The 21,503-nt window shown below is 42.9% G+C and overlaps 1 protein-coding gene across 1 annotated transcript in view; it reads right to left on the bottom strand.

Annotated features, from left to right (window-relative positions):
- The window catches only part of PGM5 (phosphoglucomutase 5), a 168,336-nt gene that overhangs the window by 9,348 nt on the left and 137,485 nt on the right, over positions 1-21,503 (bottom strand). The window contains exon 10 of the mRNA XM_046664680.1: positions 20,242-20,376. Coding sequence (XP_046520636.1) covers positions 20,242-20,376 — 135 coding nt within the window. The remainder of the gene's footprint in view (positions 1-20,241; positions 20,377-21,503) is intronic.

Consider the following 21,503-nt stretch of genomic DNA (forward strand, 5'->3'; position numbering starts at 1 on the left):
TGAAAAGCGTCTCGAGAAGTCTTCCAATGATTGGTCAGCAGACTGTTACCTGAGGACGAGGGAAGAATCACCTGGGGATACTGCTGTGGGCTCCTGTCATGGAGATGCTGTTTCAGTGAATCTAGGGACCAGGCAGGGCATGTGTAGCCCGGACAAGCTCCGGAAGTGATTCTCATGCATACAAAGGCTTGGACCACTCTGATAAGGTGTTGTGCTACTTACTCTAGAAGGCGCAGTGTAGAATAGTGGTGCCAAGCACGGACTCTAAAGAAAAACGGCCTGGGGTCAAAGCCTGGCTCTACCCCTTTTGAGCTGTGCAACTTGAGAAAGCTACTCAACCTCCCTGAGCCTTAATTCTCCTTATATGAAAAAAGGTGCACTTCATAAAGCAGTGCCTGGCACAGAGGGAGGATGTATAAACATTGCTGTCATCATACAAACCAGTGATTGAATTGGACTAACACTGGAGCACCTTCAGGGCAACCCATGACCAAACAGGGCTTGGGCTGACCCATGACTTGACCATGTGTTAGGTGGGGAAAGAAGTTAGGGCCTAAGAGAAATGGGAGATGCACGAATTGAACGCATGAATGAGTTGAGCTTGGGATTAATTCCACCTCCAGCACTAACTAGACAAGATTCTTAACCTGTGTCTCATTTTTGAAATTGGAATGCTAATATAGTTCCTGCGTCAGTGGGTTGTTTTAAACATGAAATGAAACAAAGCATATAAAGCACTAAGCGAAGTGCCTGTCACACCGTAAACAATCAATGGTGGGTACGAACAGCATTATTATTAAATGTCACCAGTCAGTTTTAAATTATGATGTTTTCATTGCCTAATTATTTACAGGCATCAAAGCAACTCTCAGACATAGACTCTGTTTGGCTGGCTCTTTTCCCTGTGGGCCAGCAATTAGAATTCAGATCTAAAGGCCATACCCTGTCTGCCCTTAAATTGCCACTAAGCCACATGTCAGAGATGGTCTTACAAATAGCGTCAACAAGCATAGAAGAAGGGATCTTTCTCATATCATCGCATGGCAGGGGTCCTCCTCCTCCATGCAGTCCACAGCTGAGAACAGCATTCAGAAACAGGCTGACACAGTTGTTACCAGGTAGTTAGATGAATAAACAGCACAACCCCCAGCAGCGTCCCCAGCCTTGCCTTCACGGCTCTGTCCCTGAAGGCTGTCGGGAGGCCTCACCCTGTTAAATATGCACTTGGCACGGATGCACATCACATACGTTCCTGCTCTTGCCTAAGCTGTCTTGGAAGCCAGAAGCTGTTATGTTTCCTGGCTGGGTTTAGGTCACAGGCAACAGAATTGGCTCCACAGCGAGACAGAGAACTGATTTTCTGGCTTGCAAAATCTTAGGAAACCGAAGCGCTTCCTCTTGCCCTCATCCATAGCTTGTGCCTCGGGTTCTGAAGTTTTGACTCTTCTTCAGGGATTTTTCACAGCTGACACTGAGTACCCACTATGGGCCAAGCACTAATCCAAATTCACGTCTTGAGTTAATCTTTATAATAGTCTATGAGGTAGGTGGTACTATCCCATTTTACAGATAGGGAAACTGAGGCTCAGAGGCAGTACATTAACATTACTTGCTCAAAGTCACATAGCCAGTAAGTGGCAGAGCTAGCTCTGGGCCCAGTCAGTACTGCCATTTGAACCGCACAGCTGTGCTGGTCTCACTATCCTAGATGGCTCTTCTCCTGAGGGAAGAGTTTTCATTTTCTGAAAGTTTAAAAAATACTTGTCTTCATGCCTTTACTGTAAAAGGTTTCTGTGTTCCAGGTACATTATTTGAAAACTATCCCTTCCCAATCACAGGGAAGCGGATAAAAGTTACACACTTGAATTACATATAAAGCTAATGCTTGTACTTCTGAAGCCCTAGCGTATTTGAGTTCTAAACGAACTCATCAGATTGTTCTCCCTAGTTAGCAAGAAATACAGTCAGCACATATAGCCTATGTTCGAGATTTTTCTTTAGCAATACTCTTTCTGAGATGAAACGATTTCCTTTTGATTCGTATTTGCAGAATTTTTATCATGAAGAGATGTTGCATTTTATCAAATGCTTTTCTGTAACCATTTTGTTATACTTTCTACTTAAATGCCCTTGTGAGAATACTCTGAATTGTTCACTCCTCAGTATATAGTTAAGTTTTACACATGTTCCCTGTGGCATGAAAAGAATCGATATGTTGACGTTGTTTGGTGTAGTGTCTATGCATGTGCATTAAATCAGGCATGTTAATGATATTCGTCAAATATTCTACACTGTTACTAATTTTTGTGTTTACTTGTTCTAATAATTACTGAGGGGGTGTTAAAATATTCCAGCACAATTGTGGATTTGTCTATTTCTTCTTAAAGTTCTGTCAATTTTTTGCTCCATAAATGTAAAATTGTTGGGTTTTCCTGGGAGAATTAGACCTTTGGTCATTTTGAAGAGTCCCTATTTATCTTCAGCAATATTTTTGACCTTTATCTGAAACTAATGGAACTAGATTTTTGGCTATTATTTGTATATACATTTTTCTTATTTTTTTTGAACTTTCAAATTTTCTGTATTTTTGCTTAAGACGTGTCTCATAATGAGCTTATGTTTATCTTTTTAAATAATCCAGACTTTGTCTTTTCCCTGGAGCACTTAGTTCATCTACATTTAAAGTAATAACTAATACATTTGTGTTTAAATCTACCATCTTGTATGCTTTTTATTTGACCTACCTGTTTTCCTTTCTTCTCTTGGATTGATTTTTTAAAGTTATTCCATGTTTTCCTCTCTTAGATTGAAAGTTATATCTTTTTCTACTGTTTTTTTTGTGACGGTTGCCTAGAAATTTCACTGTGAATCCTTGATCTATTAAAGTCTAATAATGATCTATACCTTTACTTTCCTCCAAGATGTGCAAGGATCTAAGCATTCCTTAACCACAGCTCCTCTCATGGTGCTTATAGCTATTGTGGTTGTATATTTTGATTCTCTATAATATGATAAATATTTTTAGCACCAGAAGACATTATTAATGTTTTATACATCCAATGTTCTTATAAACCAACCCCTAATTCTAGCTTTTCTTTGCTTTTTACTTCTTGCTGCTTCTCTGAGTTTCCATGTGGGATAATTTTCCTCCTAACTAAAGAATACCCTTGAGAATTTCTTTTTGTGTGGGTCTGCTGGTAGGCTATTCTCTCTCTCTCTCTTTCTTTTTTTTTTTGGTCTAAAAATGTCTTTATTTTGCTTTCATTTTAGAAAGATAGTTTCCAGGTTGTCAGTTACTTTATTTCAATCTTCTGATTTTCAACGTTGCTGTTGGAAAATTCGTTGTCAATCAAACAACATGGTCTTTGATTTTATTTTATTTTTTTTGGTGTTTGTCTTTGACTTTCTGCAATTTTAGTCTGCCGTGTCTAGATGTGAATTTATTGTTATTTAGCCTGCTTTGGCTTCTAGAACCAGTGGACTGATCTCCTTAATTGGTTCTGAGAAATCCTCAGCTACCATCTTTTCAAGTTTTACTTATACCCTTGCCACTCTCTCCTCTCCTTTGGAGATTCCAATTAAATTGTGTTAGACCTCACTGTGCCCTTCACATCTCTTCCCCTCTCTTCTACATTTTCTACTGATTCTGGTGCATGTTGCTTTGTCTCTTCAAGTACCTTGTAATCTTTTATTGTTTGCTGGCATTTTGTTTGAAACATTACTTCTAGAAATAACTTGAGACCTAGGATATTAGTAGCTTCCTTCACGTCCTTTTACGAGACTCGTGAGGGAGCTAGCAGTTCAAAGCCATGGATTTATAACCCGCTGGATTACAGTCTGTACTCTACCTTTGGAATGGTTCCCTTCAAGTTCATAATCTAGAACAGTGTTGTTATGCCAGGCTGTCTGCCTTTGGTGAGGCCTTTACTCGAAGCAATTTTCCTTCTGACACATGAATCTGCCACTGAGGTCTGCCTCTTAGCTGTCTCCGTTGGTTAGCCCTTTGGGTGGCACAGGAAGGTGGTACTAGACCAGGTTATCCCCCTGGACCTGACACCTGTCACCTACACTCCATGTAGTTCAGCAGAAGCAGCAAGCATCTCTCCTGGACAGGCAAATGCACAAGGCTAGAAAGAGCCCTGGCTCATCTGCCTGAGCTCCAACCTCCTTCCTAGTCATGTTACCATCTTATAAGGTCATTAGTCGCTGATGCTTTCATATATTTCTCTCATCTTTTTTCTTTTCAGAGGGAGGGTTACTTTGAATCACCTAGTCCACCACTACTAGAAACTAGAAGTCCTTTACACAGGGTTGGGTTTTCTTCCATTATCATTTTCCTGTCAATACTTAAGAATCAAATTCCACATGAAAATCCAGGAAATCTGGCACCCTGGGCTCACATATAAATAAGGCAGTAAGTGGAGAGAGTGAATGTCACCAGAGTCCCCACCACGCTCTGCCATCTAAACTAGCCCAGTCGAGGATGGGCTGCCTGTCTTCACGGGCATCTGAATTTGCTACCACTGAACCAGCAATAATGTAGTAGCAGCAGTGAAATGATCTCAATATTACTGAGTACACATTTTACCTGGATTGTTACATATCCAGGGATCTGGACATTCTAATTTAAATTTTCTCTTTTTTTGAAATAGAGATTCTCACTATGAGGAGCTTAAAGACTATGAGGGAGGGCTGGCAGGGTTGTGTGAGGAGCCCAGAACACTTTTGGGGAGTAAAGGGACTGAGACCCTTCCCAACCTCTATTCCCTGAGATTCAAATTCTCAGCATGGACTGAGCTGACCATGACTAAGGCACAAACGATAACTCAGTAACTGTCTCCTCTCAACCCAGTTCTGCCGGGGGTACACTGGAGCTTGCCTGAGCTTGGCAAAGCAGCTCTGCGAAGGAAACCACAAAGCAGAGATGCTGAGGCCCCAGCCCATTCTGGCTGGGAAGAGCCCTGAGAGAATGGGCTCTTTTCCTCTCCTGCCTTGAGGAACTGCCAAGCTCTAGGCACGGATCTTCAGTGGCCAGATGGTAGAGGCCCACCCCACCATCTCCTTTCAGGCCGACCCGTGGGGAGGCCCACTCTGGGGTGTGATACTGCTCCTCCAGGGGAAAAGTTAACAGTCTCTCTGCACATCCCACAATTGCCACCCCGCAGCTCCACTTGATGTAACCCATTGCAGGTAGCATTGTGGATTCCCCAGTTTCTAGAGGGTACAGCCTTCTAAGGGAAGACAACCCTTTGGAAAGGATTTGAGGGCGTAAATGGGGTAGGAAGCCTGAAAGAGAGACTAGACTTCCCACTACTCTGGAATCGTGGGGCTCAAGGATTGCATCTGAGAACACTCTCAGAGGACGGGTTGGGTGTATTACTGGTTGCCAGACTGAAGATGGGCACCCTGATTGCTCTAATTTATTTTTCATAGGCGCGTGTTCATCCCCACATTTTTTGATTGCACCTAGTGTAGCACCCTAGTTAAGACCAAGGGCTCTGGGACTGGAGTCTAGATTCAAACACCAGCTATACTACTTAGAAATAATAGGCCATTCAAATTCTCAGGGCCAAAGTTTTCTCACTTGCAAAACATGGATAGATAAGTACCTGTCACATTGGATTGTGGTGAGAATTAGATGTAACACACACAAAACATAGCATTCTACCTAGCCCATATATAGGCAGGCACCTGATACATGCTAATGAACATTCTTCTTGTTCATCTTGAAGCAGGAAATGTGGCTTGTTAGAACAGTGGGGTGGAAGTGAGAGAACCAGCATTCTAGCCTCAACAGGCTGACCTGTTAGCTAGTCAACGACCCCTCTGGCTTCTGCTTCCTTGCCCTTAAAATGGAGTTCTTATTATCTTTCCTGATGGAAGATCAGATAAAAAAGATTAAGGATATCAGAAGCGTTCTCAGCTCTTTGAGTGAAAGATACCCAACGAGGCTCCAATCAGAAGCAAGATCTCTCTGAGTCAGCGGAAGCTCACCGCCCCAAGAAAGCTGGCCTGCCTTTCTGCTTCTGTGCCCTGGGGCCCCATCTCTCCAGCTGGAGGGAAGGCAATCAGACTGCAGTTGGACAAGACTTTGCTGAAAACAGAAGGAACAGTCGTCACTGTACTTGGAACACATTCCTGAAGGGTGTATCAGTTTCTAAAGCAATTAGTGAGCAAAGATGGCTATGCAGAGCACAAGTAGCAAGAGCAAACTGAAAAGAGAGAGAATTTCTGCTGTGAGGGCTGCCTGAGACAGATGGCAGAGGCAGTACAGCAGGAGAAGCACCCTAAGAAGATTGAAATAAGCCCTCTACTCGAAAGGAGATTCTTCCCCAGCATATCAAGATCATTAGTGGAATTTATGGACAGTTAACACACATTTTACACAGTGAGTGAAAATCACTCTTCTTCCGCTTTTGACAAAAGAACATGCTCTTCTGTGGATTTTGCCTTTAAGACACAGCTACCGTATAACCCTTAAGTATTTTAAGTATATTATTGACCTTTACCTTGTAATTGAAGTCATGCTAGACTGTCTACCCCAGTTTTAGCAAGCCTTCCTATGTTGGTAAAATCAAATTAGAACTTTCTCTACTTCATCCCCAGGTTATTTTGAATCTCTCAGCTTGGCTAGTATAATTGTGTGAAGAAAACACAGTCTAACGCTGAGGAGTTGGTGTTAAGGTAGGGTTTCTATGGAGATGCAAAGTGAAACTGATTTTCTTGTTTCTCTTTTCATTAATTGTTCTGAGAAGCAGAAACAGGTCTTCAAAGGTCTTGGGACATTTGTCGGGGTTATTTTCTGCACTTTGGGTAATTTTCCAGAAGTAGGAGGGAATAGCAGAGGCCAGTCACCCCTATAAATGCTTCCTAGTGGTTTGGCATTAGAGGGATTTATCGGGTCTGGAGGGAAAGTCAATCTTCCTAAGTGGAGGTGGAAATAAGATCGTGAAGGTCATCATAGCAGGAATTCTCAAACTTGAATGTGCACGCAGATCACCAGGGGAACTTGCCAAAATGCAGAATCTGATTCAGTAGGTCTGGAATGGGGCCTGAGACTCTGCATTTCTAAGAAGCAACCAGTGATGCGGACACTGCTGGTTCAAGGATGACCCTTTGGGTAGCGAGAGTTTAAAGTGCTGATGAAACCAGCATAAACTGCATCTGCTTTTAAACTTTTTATTGAATCTTATTTAAAAGAACGATGAATTCATAATGACTGCAAATTCTGTGCAATATTACTATGAGACACATTATGCTAATATAAATCAGGGTCAGCGGCTTGAGTCACCAATACAGAATGCCCTCAAGGGTCAAAGACAGTATAAAATGTACAGCTGGAAAATCTTAGTAAATCATCAAAGTGTCTTAGCTTTCGTTGACCACCATACTGAGCACCCTAACTGTAATTCTCGAGAATGCTACTAAAAGCAAACAAAGATGAAAAGCAACAACAGACTTGTTGCTCCCAAGGGATGTGAGGCTCCCTTGGGGAGTGGGTTTGAGCATCTGAAATGTGATGGCGCCTTGTTACCAACTCCTGGAAGCTGCAATCACACCAGAATCCAATGCCCAGGCGCTCCCTGGCTTTGTACAGCTGCATTCTAATGTGCATGCATTCCAAGTATTCACCAGGCTCTCTCACACTTTCCTTTTTCCATCCCATTTCTCCATGAGCTTTTCCTTAATGTTTTTCCTTTCTCTTCCGACATAGTTATAGCACTGCTCATCTGAAAATCATTCATAGGCAATTGCTTTAAATAGAAAAAAGAAGGAAACTTCCTATAAGAAACCAAAAACCCGAAAAAAGAATTCAATTTCATGAGTGCAAATGGTCTCTCAGACATTTTCCTTCCATGTTTCATTGCAATCAAAAGCCATGGGGTTCAATCTCAGAAGGCCAATTTTGGAGATTTCCAGAGATATTCGATATTGTTTTCTAAAACTTTAAAATTCATCTCTCTCTCTATGTATAAACACACATGAATACAAATTTAATTTTACCTTTAACAAAATGTATTTTTAGCCGAGCTCATTTGGATGTATGCTTCATGAATGTAATCAGAAATTGTGCATAATGTTCAAAAATCTGTAAAGCCAGGGCCAGCAGACCATAGTCCTCAGGCCAAGTCTGGCCCACTGCCTGGATTTTGTAGAGTCTGTGAAATAAGAATGGTTTTTACATTTTTAAATGGTTGGGGGAAAAAAATTGGAAGAAGAATATTTTGTGACATGTAAAAGTTATATGAAATTGAAATTTCAGTGCCCGTAAATAAATTCACTAATCCCTTTACGTGTTGTCTGTGGCTGCTTTTGTGCTACAACGGCAGTTGAGAAGATGCAACACAGACCATATGACTGGTGTTATGGGTTGAATTGTGTCCCCTCAAATTCGTGTGTTGGAGTCCTAACCCCCAGTTCCTCAGAATGTGACCCTCTTTGGAGATATGGTCTTTACAGAGGAAATCAAGTTAAAATGAGGTCGTTAGGGTGGCCCTAATCCAATATGACCGGCATTCCTATAAGAAGGGGACATCTGGACACAGGCAGAGAGGGGAAATGATGGAAAGAGTTATAGGAGGGAGACAGCCATCTACAAACCAGAGAGAGAGGCCAGGAACAGATCCTTCCCTCACAGCCCTCAGAAGGAGCCAACCCTGCCAACGCCTTGACCTTGGACTTGTAGCCCCCAGACCTGTGAGACAATAAAGTTCTGTCGTTTAAACCACTCTGTCTGTGGTACTTTGTTACAGCACCCCTAGCAAACTAATACAGCTAGCAAAACTTAACATATTTACTTTACCAAAAAAGCTTGCCAACACCTACTCCATTGGGCTAATGTTTTGCCCTTAACACTTGGAAGCCAGCAAGCACATGCTCACAACCAGCAACAGAGACTCCAGAAATCCTCTCTTCAGTGAGCCTACCCTTGGTCTCCCACCCACTCTAGTCTTTAAATCCTTTCTCTCTGGCAAATGAGCTGGGAACAACCACCCAATTGCACATTTTCTTGGATAAAATAAGATTATTGAACAACGCCAACTCAGTACCTCTTGCTTCAAGCCAGGAGGGCAGCAAATTTGTTCCACAGGCTCCAAGGATTCTAAAGGATGGGAGGAGTGAGAGAAGGAGAGGAGAATGGAGAGACGGGTAGAGAATCTCACTTCATTTTTTAATCTTTCAGTAGCGTATGGTATATCTAGAAAACTGTGTCACAAGGACCCTGAGACCCTCTTACAAGACCAAGATCTTTAGAAGCTGCCAGTTCTCTTGAGACACCTCCCATAGATCCAGTTGGCCCTCTGAGAATTTAAGGGGAGAAGATAAGATAAGACAGGTTAATGCCATTCTAAAACAAATTGCTAATTCGTCTGAGACTCTTTGACCTTTATATGATCAGAAAACTGGTCTACATAACTATTAACAAAAATAGCAGCAAGAACAATACTATTAATGACAACTAACATTTATTGAGCACTTTTTCTGTGCTAGGCATTGTTAAAAGCACTTTATATGAATTATCTCATTTAATCATCACAACAACCCTATGAAATAAAAAGTTTTCTTATCCCCATTTGACTGATAAAGTAACTCAAGCTTAGAGAAATTAAGTTACCCAAGATTACAGAACTGGAGAATGGCTGAACTGGGCTAAAGATGAAAGATGGGGGCCAGCCCGGTGGCACAGCAGTTAAGTGTGCACATTGTGCTTCAGCGGCCTGGGGTTCGCCGGTTTGGATCCCAGGTGCGGACATGGCACCGCTTGGCAAGGCATGCTGTGGTAGGCGTCCCACATATAAAATAGAGGAAGATGGGCACGGATGTTAGCTCAGGGTCAGTCTTCCTCAGCAAAAAGAGGAAGATTGGCAGCAGATGTTAGCTCAGGGCTAATCTTCCTCAAAAAAAAAAAAAAAAAGACCAAGGATGTATGATTCCAACGCCCAACCTTTGAACAGTGGGCCATTTGACTTCAATGGTTTGTGAAAAACAAAATCTTGGTGCTCCCAAATAATTTTATCCTCCTGAATAAATGACAGTGGTTTCGTCTTTTCCTGTCTGTATTAAGCATGTCTCTTATTCTGATGCTTTGACATCTTGGTCCTTGCTGACACTGGAAGGGACTGTCCCTCCCAGGACTGGCTAATTCCTAGAGATAACAAACAGCTCCCACGGGAACACAGCCTTCATATGCAGACTGGCCAACCACAGCCCAAACCCCAGCCACCTCCTTTATCGGGCTCTCACACTCAGGTCACTATTTCTCTGTCTTGATCACCCCAGGGCCAGGTACCAGGCAACTAGAGATAGCCCCTATGCCCCAGAACCTGCTGAAATTTTTCCAACTAGTTAATCTAAACCTTCTTAACTTGCCTCACCAGTTCCTTCCCATGGAAACCACAATAAAAGCTCTTTTCCACATTTTTCCCACTGCTTCTGCCCCATAACTGACCTGGAGCTTCCCCACGTGGCCCTGCATGGCATGGTGTGCCCCCTCCTCTCAGGAACTGTGAGTAATAAGCTATCTTTTCAATGGCCGTCATCTCCCAATCTGTTGGCCTCAGCATACCTGAATAATAATAAAACCTACATTTTAAAACACTTTCCTAGCCTCATCTACCTCCCATCCCCATATCATTAAGTTTGAACTATACAAGCCTCAACCTACCAAATAATGCCTCACTTGATGATTTCTACCAGCAAAAATACTTAGAAATGAAACCAAAAAAAGACACATATGAATTTCATAAGTCTTTCATTGCCTGCTCTCCTGCCCAAGGCCTAAGCATTCTGGTATTGAAATGTTGTTCTTCTAGAGTTTGTCACACCTCCCAGCATTCCTGGGAGGCAAAAACAAAGGATGGGGAAGTCCCCTACCTGCATCTCAAGCAGGGTTTCTCATTCTGGAATTAGGACGACAAACTCAAAATTAGCTAAGAGCAAACAGGAGAGCAAACACAGCCACATTCTTCCCAGATGGCCTGTGCTCCCCACGGGAAAAAGCATGACCGTGGTGGGGAGCCCAGGCAACACCTCATCCTCCCAATGCTGCTCGAGTGCATGGTCTGCCCAGAGCCCTCGTCTGAAGGTTTCAGCCAATGTCCACGTTCCCCATCAGTATTCACTTGCCAAGATACGCTTTCATTTAGAGCAAAGCAAATGATTTACTATCCACCAAAGAAGGGCATTACTTCAAAGAAAGCCTGACTCGCTGCCAGTCCAGGAGCCTTGGGTAGCTTTCTACTGAAAGGCATGGAAACTCAGTTGTGCTGTGCATCTGGGCTGGAAGCAAGAGGATGCTGGGAAACCAGACTGTACTGGCCACAGCTTGTCAGACCCATTCATCTGGGGAGAGGAGTTATGACCAGTGATCCTCTGTACTTTTGTGACTAATGCAAATTCATTTGTGCTCCCTTTTCAGCCTGAGTAAACTAGATCCAGCAAGACTCTGTGATTTGTGTTCATAAATAGTGCTGTGTTAACCAATAGCTGGTTAAGCATGTGCTTCGTAGAGACACCAAAATAAATAGCATCATAAGGAAAAAAGTCAAAGCTTTGTTAGATGTCCTTACGTTTATATTTAAAGCTAATTTTTGTTTTTATTTTGAGTTACATATGGGGAAGTGGGGAGGGGAAATATAATCATTTCAGGGCTTCGAGTCTGTAAACCTTAATCCCAAATTGACCTAAAGCCAGGATCAAGGCATAACTTTTAGCTTTTCTGCTTCTTAAGGTCACTAGGTTCTTGGGATAAATTGTCAATGACAAGATAGTCTTACAAGATTTGGAATACAGTTTTCTCTCTTTTTTTTTTTAAAGATTAGCACCTGTGCTAACATCTGTTGCCAATCTTCTTTTTCTTTTTTTTTTTATTCTTCCCCCTAAAGACCCACAATACATAGTTGTATATTCTAGTTGTGAGTGTCTCTGGTTGTGCTATGTAGGATGGCACCTCAGCATGGCCTGATGAGCGGTGCCATGTCCTCCATGCCCAGGATCCAAACCAGTGAAACCCTGGGCCACCGAAGCTGAGTGCACGAACTTAACCACTCAGCCATGGGGTGGCCCCAGTTCTCTCTTGTATATACTGACAATATGGGGGATGTGTCTGTGGGATTGACATGAGTGGTGTACAGTGGCAGTCAGCTGTCATCAAGGTCCACGCTTTCTCTAGAGTCCTAGGACATCCACAGTGTGGGTGGACATGGTGAGTACCCATGCTGAGCCAGTGCACACTCAGTACCTTGAAGGGACTTTTGATCTCTAGAGAGGCTGAGGGAAAGGTCCATTGTCATCAACACTCTAAACAGCCCTGGACTGTGATAGCCACAGGCGCTGGGAAACATCTGCCCAATTCCCAGCCCAAAGGAGTTTTCTGCACACTGTCAGATGACCGGCCCGGGAAGCGTTCTCAGTTCCAGGGAAAACAATCCATAGTGAGAGCAGAGCGTGCATCCAGACTTCAATATCTAAGTGAGAAAAGAACGATTGTTTGCCCTGTTTTTTTTCCCTAAGAGGTAATTTGCCTAAATGAGTAAAAATATAGAAAACCTATACATCTTCGCTTCTTTCTCAGCTTTAATTCAGCTCCAAGTGACTGATTTGTGAAAACACAGCTGTCCTAAATTCCTTTCTCCGTCACTAGAGGGAACTCTAACCCACTTGACCACACCTTGTTTGTTCCCTTTCTTTCTTTTTTTAAAAATAATAGTCACAGAACCAAAATTTTAAGGTTAAAGAATATATTGAGACATTATCTTGCTTTGTCTTTTCCACTCTTGCCCATATTTAAAAATTATTTGAGTCTATGCGGTCACAGAGACTTCTAAAAAAGCGCAAACCAGCCGTCTTAACTGGGTAGGAGGCCTCCCAGTTGAGAAATTGTTCTAACAGTCAATCTGAACCCCTTCCAGTTCAGCCTGAGTTTATTTCCTCAAATTACATATTCATTAGTTATGGAGAACAGCTGGTCATCTTTCGCTGCATCATATTATTCTCTAAATTCCTGAAGACCTCCAGGTCACGCCTCTTACACGCAAAATGAGCCAGCTCTTTAACTCGGCCATAGAGCTTACAGCCCAACCCTTTAACCACGTGTTTCTTCTCTAAACTCTCTCTACATCACTCCACCCTCCCCCATATGTCCAGATTACAGCAATACAGACTAAACTCTGAGGACAAAAATAAAATGAAGGATTTCCTCATGTTTCTCATTGCATATATGGCTACGAATACATCCCTATGCAGATTTTTGTTTAAATAATAAGTTTTTGATATTTCCTTATCTAGTGTGATTCCAAAACCATATGTACATATACGTGTGTATTTACATACATGCATATACTATGCACACATACACATACTTACGTGTGCCACACATTTATATATACATATATATACATTTTCAACTTGTCATGAAAATTGAATGCCTAAATCAATGTCCATTTATGTGTCACTTCTGAATTTCATTCTGTTTCCAACTCTTCTGCACCAGATGTATTATCTCAATTTCTAATTTTATTCTCCAAATTTTTAACCACTCACTTCAGATCCCCTATTAAGTATAAAACATACCAGTATGTATTTAGAATGCTATTCTTTTAATAATTTTAAAAAACCTATTCATTGCTAATTCAAATTAAGGGGAGGAAAACTAGTTGTTTTCAAAGCACTCACATTTACCCACATTTATAAGAGTGGTATGATAAAAAAATATCTTTGGTCTGTGTCCCTGGTTCCTGGCACAGAGCTTCCAAAATCCTTTGCGCTTCCAGAGGGACAGGAGTGTATTTCATTAATCATAAGCCCCTTTCAAGCATCCCTCACTTTATGCTGTCGAGGTGACTCTCCGTGGGCCCCTAGAGAGCTTCAGCATCAGGGCTGTAGCCCAGGACCTTCAGTCCCATCCCCCCACTCCCCACCCCCAACCTCTCTGGGGGAGAAGGGCTGGAGGTTGAGTTCAATCACCAAAGCCCAATGATTTAATCAGTCATGCCACGTAATGAAACCTCCATAGAAACTCCTAAACAACATGGTCAGAGAGCTTCTGAGTTGGTGAAGACCTCAAGGTGCCGCAAGAGTGGGGCACCTGGAGAAGGTGTGGACGTTCTGAACCCCTCCCCCCACACCTTGCCCTATGCATCCCTTCCATTTGGCTGCTTCTGAGTTGAACCTATTATAATAAACCAGTGGTGGTAAGTAAAGTGCTTCCCTGGGTTCTGTGAGTCATTCTAGCAAGTGATCGAGCCTGAGGGAGGGATCAGGGAATCCCCGAATTGGTAGTCGAATGGGCAGACATGTGGGCAGCCTGGGCACCCCATTTGCAGCTGGTGTCTGAAGTGGGGGCAGTCTTGTGGGACTGTGTGTGTGCTAACAGGGAAGTTAGTATCAGAATTGAATTAAACCATTGGGCACCCAATTAGTATCCAAGAATCAGAGAATTGGTAGATGTGAGAAACCTGTGATAAGTCACAGGCAATGAAGCTCCAGGTGCAGCCTCGGATTCAAGCACGGGTGAGAAGAAATTCTCTCTCCTCTGGACCTCAAGCATTAACATGACAACATGTGTTTTGCTATATGACCTAGCTTGAATCTCCAACCCAGAAATTATCTGCTTCATGGGTCTTAATGGCTCCCTGACTCAGTTTCCTCACCTGCAAAAGCAGGACGACAATTCTACTCTGGGGCCATTGGAACAATTAATGAGACAACGGATGTATCTAAAGCTAAAGTATTTAGAATGGTGCCCAGCACATAGTAGGGACCTTAAAAATGGCAACTGATTTTATTCAAACTCTCAATCTTGGGAAAACTCCTGACAGTAGCACCCAGGTTCATACTGCTACAGAATATTTCAGTTTCCTGTGTGATATATTCAGCCTGAGATATTCGGAAGTAATTAACACTGATTATTTCATTCATTTGGCAAAACTGTATTGGACATTTAGCATATGCCAGGGGGTATTCTGTGCACTGGGGATACATGAAAAAAACTAAGTCCTAGTCTCCTGGTGCTTTCATTCTACTGGGTGGAGAGAGACAATAAAACAAATAAATGAGTGAATATATATATGTGAGATGGGGATATGTGCTATGGAGAAAAGTAAAGCAGGACAAGGGAGATAAGCCATGAGGGCTCATATAGGGTGGACAGGGGAGCCCTTACTGAGAAGTGAGAAGGGAAGCCATGCAGCTATTAGAGGGAAAAGCATTCCAGGCAGAGGGAATAGCCATTGTAAATGTCATGAGGCAGAGTGTTCTTGGTATGTTCATGGAACAACGGCTGTAGTGGAGAGAGAAATAGGATGAAAAGTAGGAGATGAAGTCACAGGGAGAAAGGGGCCGTTTCCAGTACGGCGTTTGAGACCACAGTAAGAGTTTTAACTCTCTTCTCTGAGTAAGATGGAGCAGCCACTGGAGGATTTTAGGAGAGCAATAGGTGATCTAACATTTTTTTTAAAAAATCGTTTTGGTTGCCGTGCTGAGACTAGGGTGTGGGTGGGGAGTGGGCAAGAGTGGAAGGAAGGAAACCAATTAGGAGACTACTTAATAATCTACAGGAAAGCACAGTAGCTTGGCCCTGGGTTGAAACGGTAGAGGTGGTGAGACAGGTCAGGCTCTGTGTTTTGAAGCTCAGGTTGATTGTGGGTTATTAGAGAAAGCAAAAAGGAGTCAAGGATGAATCCTAGGATTTTGGCCAAACCACTTGGAAGGGTGGAATGTCCATTTACTGAGATGAAGAAGACACTGAAAGAAGCAGATTTGGGGGGTGAGGCAGAATAGGGGGAGACTGGCAGGAGTCCAGTTTTGCATATGTCAAGTTGGAGATGCCTAAAAGACAGTCAAGTGGAATGCAACGGACAACTAGAGAGCCTAGAGGTCAGTGGTCCGTGTGTGCAAGGGCACTAAAAACAGTGTGGCCTTTTCTATAATTTTAAAGAATTCAAGGTCCTGCTTGCTAGGGCTTCTTTGCAATTCAGTGTGTGGCTCCTGGACCTGCAGCACAATATCCCCTGGAAGCTTGTTAGAAATGCAGACTCTCTGGCCTTCCTCAGACCTGAGTCAGAATTTTCACTTTAACAAGATCCCCAGTTGATTAATGCGAACATTAGTTTGAGAGGCACTTGTCTAATTAGAATCATCTGGGAAGCTGATTAAAACTACAGGCCCCACCCCAGAAAAATAAAGTAGATTCTCTGGGCGTAGGGCCTGGGTATGGATATTTTTACTGAGGCCCCGAGTGGTTCTGATGTGTGGTCTAGGTTAGAACCACTGATCTACCCCTTCATTCCTGGCATGTTCCCTCCGTACGGCTAGGTTTGTATTGCAGGTGCTCTTGGAAACCCATCTCTAAAGAGATATGCAGATCTCAGATGGCATGAAGGTGTGTAACTAGAGCGACCATATGTCCTGGTTTATTGGGGATGGTCTCAACTATTATTAGTGCCCCTCTCTCAAAAGTATAGCAACATGACAGATGGCTTTTGGTTTGTTTTTTATTTTTTGCTGAGGAAGTTTCACCCTGAGCTAACATCTCTTGCCAATCCTCCTCTTTTTGTTTGAGGAAGATTGGCCCTGAGCTAACATCTGTGCCAGTCTTCCTCTATTTTGTACGTGGGTCACTGCCACAGCATGGCCACCAACAAGTGGTGTAGGTCCTTGCCCAGAATCCGAATCCAGGTCACCAAAGTGGAGAGTACCGAACTTAACCACTAGGCCATGGGGCTGGCCCCAGATGGCCTTTGGTTTTTGACAGAGGAAACAAATATAGAGGGAGTCTTGGTGCTTAGAGACTAGTCCTTAAAGTCTTCTAGGTACAGCTTATCAGAAATATTCACCTAAATTTCCTCAATGGTAAGGAGGACTGGGGAGCATTGGGCTCCTTCCAGAGCTGGGGTGGGATCGGGGGCTCATAGATCCTGCAACTTAAGTACCAAAGCCAACTGTTGACTAGCCAGGAGCTGATTATCAGTCTGTGATTGTCCCAGTCCTTAACAAAATTTCTCCTTCCTTTTCCTTTTGGATCTTTTATTGTTCATTAGCAACTCCACCCTCAGGCTCAAACGGACAAGAAAAAGAGGGCGAATAAAAAGTTAATTTAGCAGCCCTGCTAATGAACATGGTGGGAAAGAAAACGGAAACAACTGGACTGTTTCTGGTTACCTGTGAATTTAAATCCTTTTGGCTCATCCCTTTTTCCAAATTATTACCAGCTGGTTTGAGGGCTCGTTGAAAGCCTACTGATTGCCAGTAAAATTAAAGTAATCTTGTATTTTTAAAACTATGTAATCTTCCAGAAATAGGCCTTGGAAGCATTCCCTCTTGATTTACCAGGGAACACAGAGTGAGGGCAAGGCAACACCTTCTCCTCTTATCAGAGCCTTCCTCACCTTCTTCCTCCCCTCACCACCAATCCCTAGGCGCATATAGACAGAATTTTCAAAAACTATTTTTGGATGTCAGTAAGAAATTATTTGACATCAACTTAAAACAATAGTATATCTCTGTTATACAAACAGACCCAAATGGAAAAATCTATAAGCAGGGTAGAGACTTGTGTACATATAGTTTGTATCACAAGTTTTCCTAATTGCATCACTGGGATAGTAATGAATACTTCTACGAGGCAACGACAGCATAAATGCTAAAAACATGTTCTGTTCACATGTGTTTAAAGTATCTGAAAAAGAAATTATTCATGTGCAAAGTCAAATAGCCAGATGCTGATAAGCCAGTTGAAGGGAACGCTCAAGTCCTCGGGTTGAATAACTTGAATGTAGATGGGTATTGAGTTAGGGTGGGTAAAACAATAAAAAACACCTGTTGAATTGGCATAAGATCATCAGTGGGACCTCCGAAGATTAGAGAGGCACTTTAACGGATATCTGAGTACGTAGAGGTGTTGGGGGAGGGTGAGTATTTGTTCCCTGCTTTCGAGCTGCAAATCACAACAAGCTAAAAAGGTGAATGCAGTTGAGAAAGCAACACAAGCTGGTGTGTCCCTGCCAGGCCCTGGGTCAGTAATAACATGAGCAGCTTGAGGGGAATACCTTATCTTTGATCTCTGTTAACAGCTAACCAAAGCCTTTTCCTCCCTGAGCTCTTTGAAGGCAAAAGCAGGTGGTCCTAGATGGTAAAACATAAGTGCCTGAGTATAGTTCAGCTAGGCCTGATGGGAGAATCTCCTTCCCTTTCCTTAGGGATTTAGATGTCTTTTGAAATCTTGCCTACATCTTGACTTAAACGTATTATGCAAAATAGCTCAAGTTGGTGAAGCAAGGATGTATGGTGTTATAATAATAAGTCCTATTTTAATATAAAATGTTTAGCTAGATCATGTGCTAATTGCTCTGGGAAAACTTATGATTAAAAGAGGTGGAAACAGCAATCAGAAAAGTCCTATCAATGAAGGAATTCCCCAACCATTCAAAATGGCAAACTCTTTAAACCAACAGGGTGGAAAACACACAGTAATGGCGACTAAAACAAGCGTCACTTACGTTTTCTTTACCCACGAATTGAAGTATACACTTACACACAACCCTCTAGCAGTAGGCCTGTGGAGGATTTCGGCTTCCAAGGAAGCCTCAACAAAAAAGTGGCACCACTTAGCTTTTGAGGACCACCTCAGAAATGGACTCATATGAGCATAGGCTTGTATTCACACCTGTCTAGTGGCCCAGATGTCATACGGCTGCAATCAATGCGGAAGGTAAATACAAATAGCATAACCACTGACCCCGTGCAAATAGGGAAAAAAATGCTGAGAAAAAATAGCCTCGAGTCAGAGTGAGTCAGAGCTGGTGCGGCCAGGAATATCATTCCTCACCCTGTACGTAGCTCTGGACGTTCAGGCCCTTGCTTTAATCTCTATTCCCAACATGAGACGTAGAAGAGTTTTATATGGAAAGAGCGGGTTAGCCTCCAATTCTTGCACGATTTGGTACTATCTTGGGTGAAATGTGCTCACTTAAAAATTATGTTGGCTGAGCGTGGCCCGTCCCTGCATGGAAAGCCTGTGATCCTGAGAAGGAAGGGCCAAAGGCTTGATGGTGGCCTCATGCTCTGCCCCTTCACGCTCTTGGTGACCCTGAAAAGAACTCTCGGCCTCCCAGCCCTCTAATTCCCTATCTGGGACGATTTTACTCCAGACAGATCTTCTAGTTACACAGTCAGATGTAGGGATCTATGGCATTATTTTTCTCAAGTTCTTTGAGACTCTCCAGAGAAAAATACCATGAAAAGACAAAACAAAACACTAAACTACTGACAAGGAAAACCCTCTCTAATATCTTATTCCGTCCAGGACACAACTATGGCAAATTATAAGCAGAAATTCCGAGCAGCTCTAAAATAAGAAGCAGTGAGTGTTTCTTTGTTTCTCTACTTCTCCACAAAAGAAGCATTGCAGACAGAACCAATGTTTTCATCCCAAGGAATCATCTCATCAAGGACCCTGCTTCAAAACCCAGGGTGAAGTAAAGACCAAAGGGGCAGAGGCAACCAGCAGCGTGGCTGGAAGTCCCCAACATTGTAGTGGGTCCTTTCTGGTATTGATTAATGTTGCCTGGAGCTTTAAAGAATATGGGAATGGGGAGGCCTATACTTGTGCCAGTTACTATTTTCCTCAGTGACTTCTTATTTAGCTCTATTGTTGACAACATGAGAGGGCTTTGCCAAACACAGGCCAGCCTAGCCTTGTTGGTGTCCTCCTTTAACTTGAAGTTCAGGCCAGCCACAGTGTCTCCCCTCAGGGTGGGCTCTGCAGCACTCTCTGAGGGGAGGCCCAGAGTAGCATCTATATTGGCACTTCAAGGCCATGGTCTGACCCAGTTTTCCAATCACCTGGAGATTCATTATTTACATGAGCATAGTCAAGTTCCGAAGAGTTTGACTAGTTTGACTCTAACTCAAAATTTCCTTAACTTATCTTTACAAGGTGCCTGTTCTTGATGACACCGCAATTAAGAAACTGCAGAACAGTCAAGAGAGGCAAGTTGTTCAGAAAAAGCTCGTCTAAACTTATCAGAGATGCTAGACAGCAATTTTTCTGTGTCAAACACTGTAAAGAATGAATGCAATTTTCTTGGAGTCACTCCAAGCTTGTCCTTCAGCTGGAGCTATCAATATGGAATTTATTTTCCAGAAAGTAAAATCACCCCCACTAAAGGCCCGCAGGGGCTCCCTATATTTGTCAGGAGCGATGAGACACACAGGGCTTGGAGCATAGCTTGGCTTTGGTACCTGGGGCTCCTGGTCATGGCCGCTGGGATCCCTCTCGTAGCTCTCTGCATACAGTCTGATGGTTGCCCGCACGCCGCTGGAGGAACTGAGCCGGAAGATGAGCCGTGACGCATCTGAGAAAACGATCCTCAGGCCCTGAGACCAAGAACATCCGGAATGGATCAGTGAACAAATGAATACACAGGTAAGAATAATTAATACCTACTTTGGAGATCAGCATATTTCTATAATCTAAAGATACTCGGGGTCATGACAAGTTATAATTGGCTCTCAACACTCACTGAAGCAGAACAGTGAGGTTAACCTAGAAGCTACTTAAAGTTATCCATTTGTCTCTTTATTCTATTTCTGTTGCCTTGTGGTTAATGCTGGGATAGGGTTAGAAGCAAAACTATGAACAGATGCTCAGTTCCCTTGGTCTGCTGATGTGGGAATCAGAAAGAGGTGGAGTAACAAGGATGAGATGACGTTTAATAAATGTCCCTGGGGACAAAGTTATTCCCTTATAAACCTGCTGGGTGCAAACCTGCTGAATAGAGAATTTATTACAGTAAGACAAATTCTCCATGTTGAGGTTACCCTCATGTGACGTTAGGCTCTGCTTTAAGTTCATCTTCTCTTTGTTTCTTTCCTCATTCCCACAGTCCTCTTGTAGCAATGGAACCCAACGACGAAATGCTCAGGACTGGAGCCTCAGCTGGGTTCTGAGTGTTCCTGTGTCCATCCTCACCCTCTTGGCTCTCTCCTTCCTTCTTGCTTGTAAGACCTGACCGCCAGGTGGAGTAGGGGCAGAGCATTTCAGTGCTGCCTATTATTAACTTGTTTTTGGCTCAGAATATCTCCATTCTCCGTGCATCTCTTCTCATTAATGGCAGGGATATTTGAAAAACAAGACCGTAAGACTATATTGTAACTTCTGTTGAAGGAAATTTGTTTTCTTAAAAGAACTGATAAAGTCAGTGTTATAAATAAGCATACTGGCAGGGGCCAGAGGAAAGAAAGGCAGGAACAAAGTAATAGGTCTCGTCACTTGTTTTTTCTGAAAAAGCTGAAGTCAAAGTTCAGCCGAAGGTTGATATCAGACATTCTCCCTAAGAAATTTACCCTTGAAACTTCTCTGGCCTTAAATATTGGTTGTTAAGAATGAGCCGTTATTAAAAATATCATACCTGTCTTACAAATCCGACAATCCCTTACCCCACCCTCATCTGCAGGGGGGCACTATGATTCCATCTGAATGGCTTTCTGCCTTTTAAGTTTTG

This window comes from Equus quagga, chromosome 6 (genome assembly GCF_021613505.1).
Source record: "Equus quagga isolate Etosha38 chromosome 6, UCLA_HA_Equagga_1.0, whole genome shotgun sequence".
NCBI classification, from domain to species: Eukaryota; Metazoa; Chordata; class Mammalia; order Perissodactyla; family Equidae; genus Equus; species Equus quagga.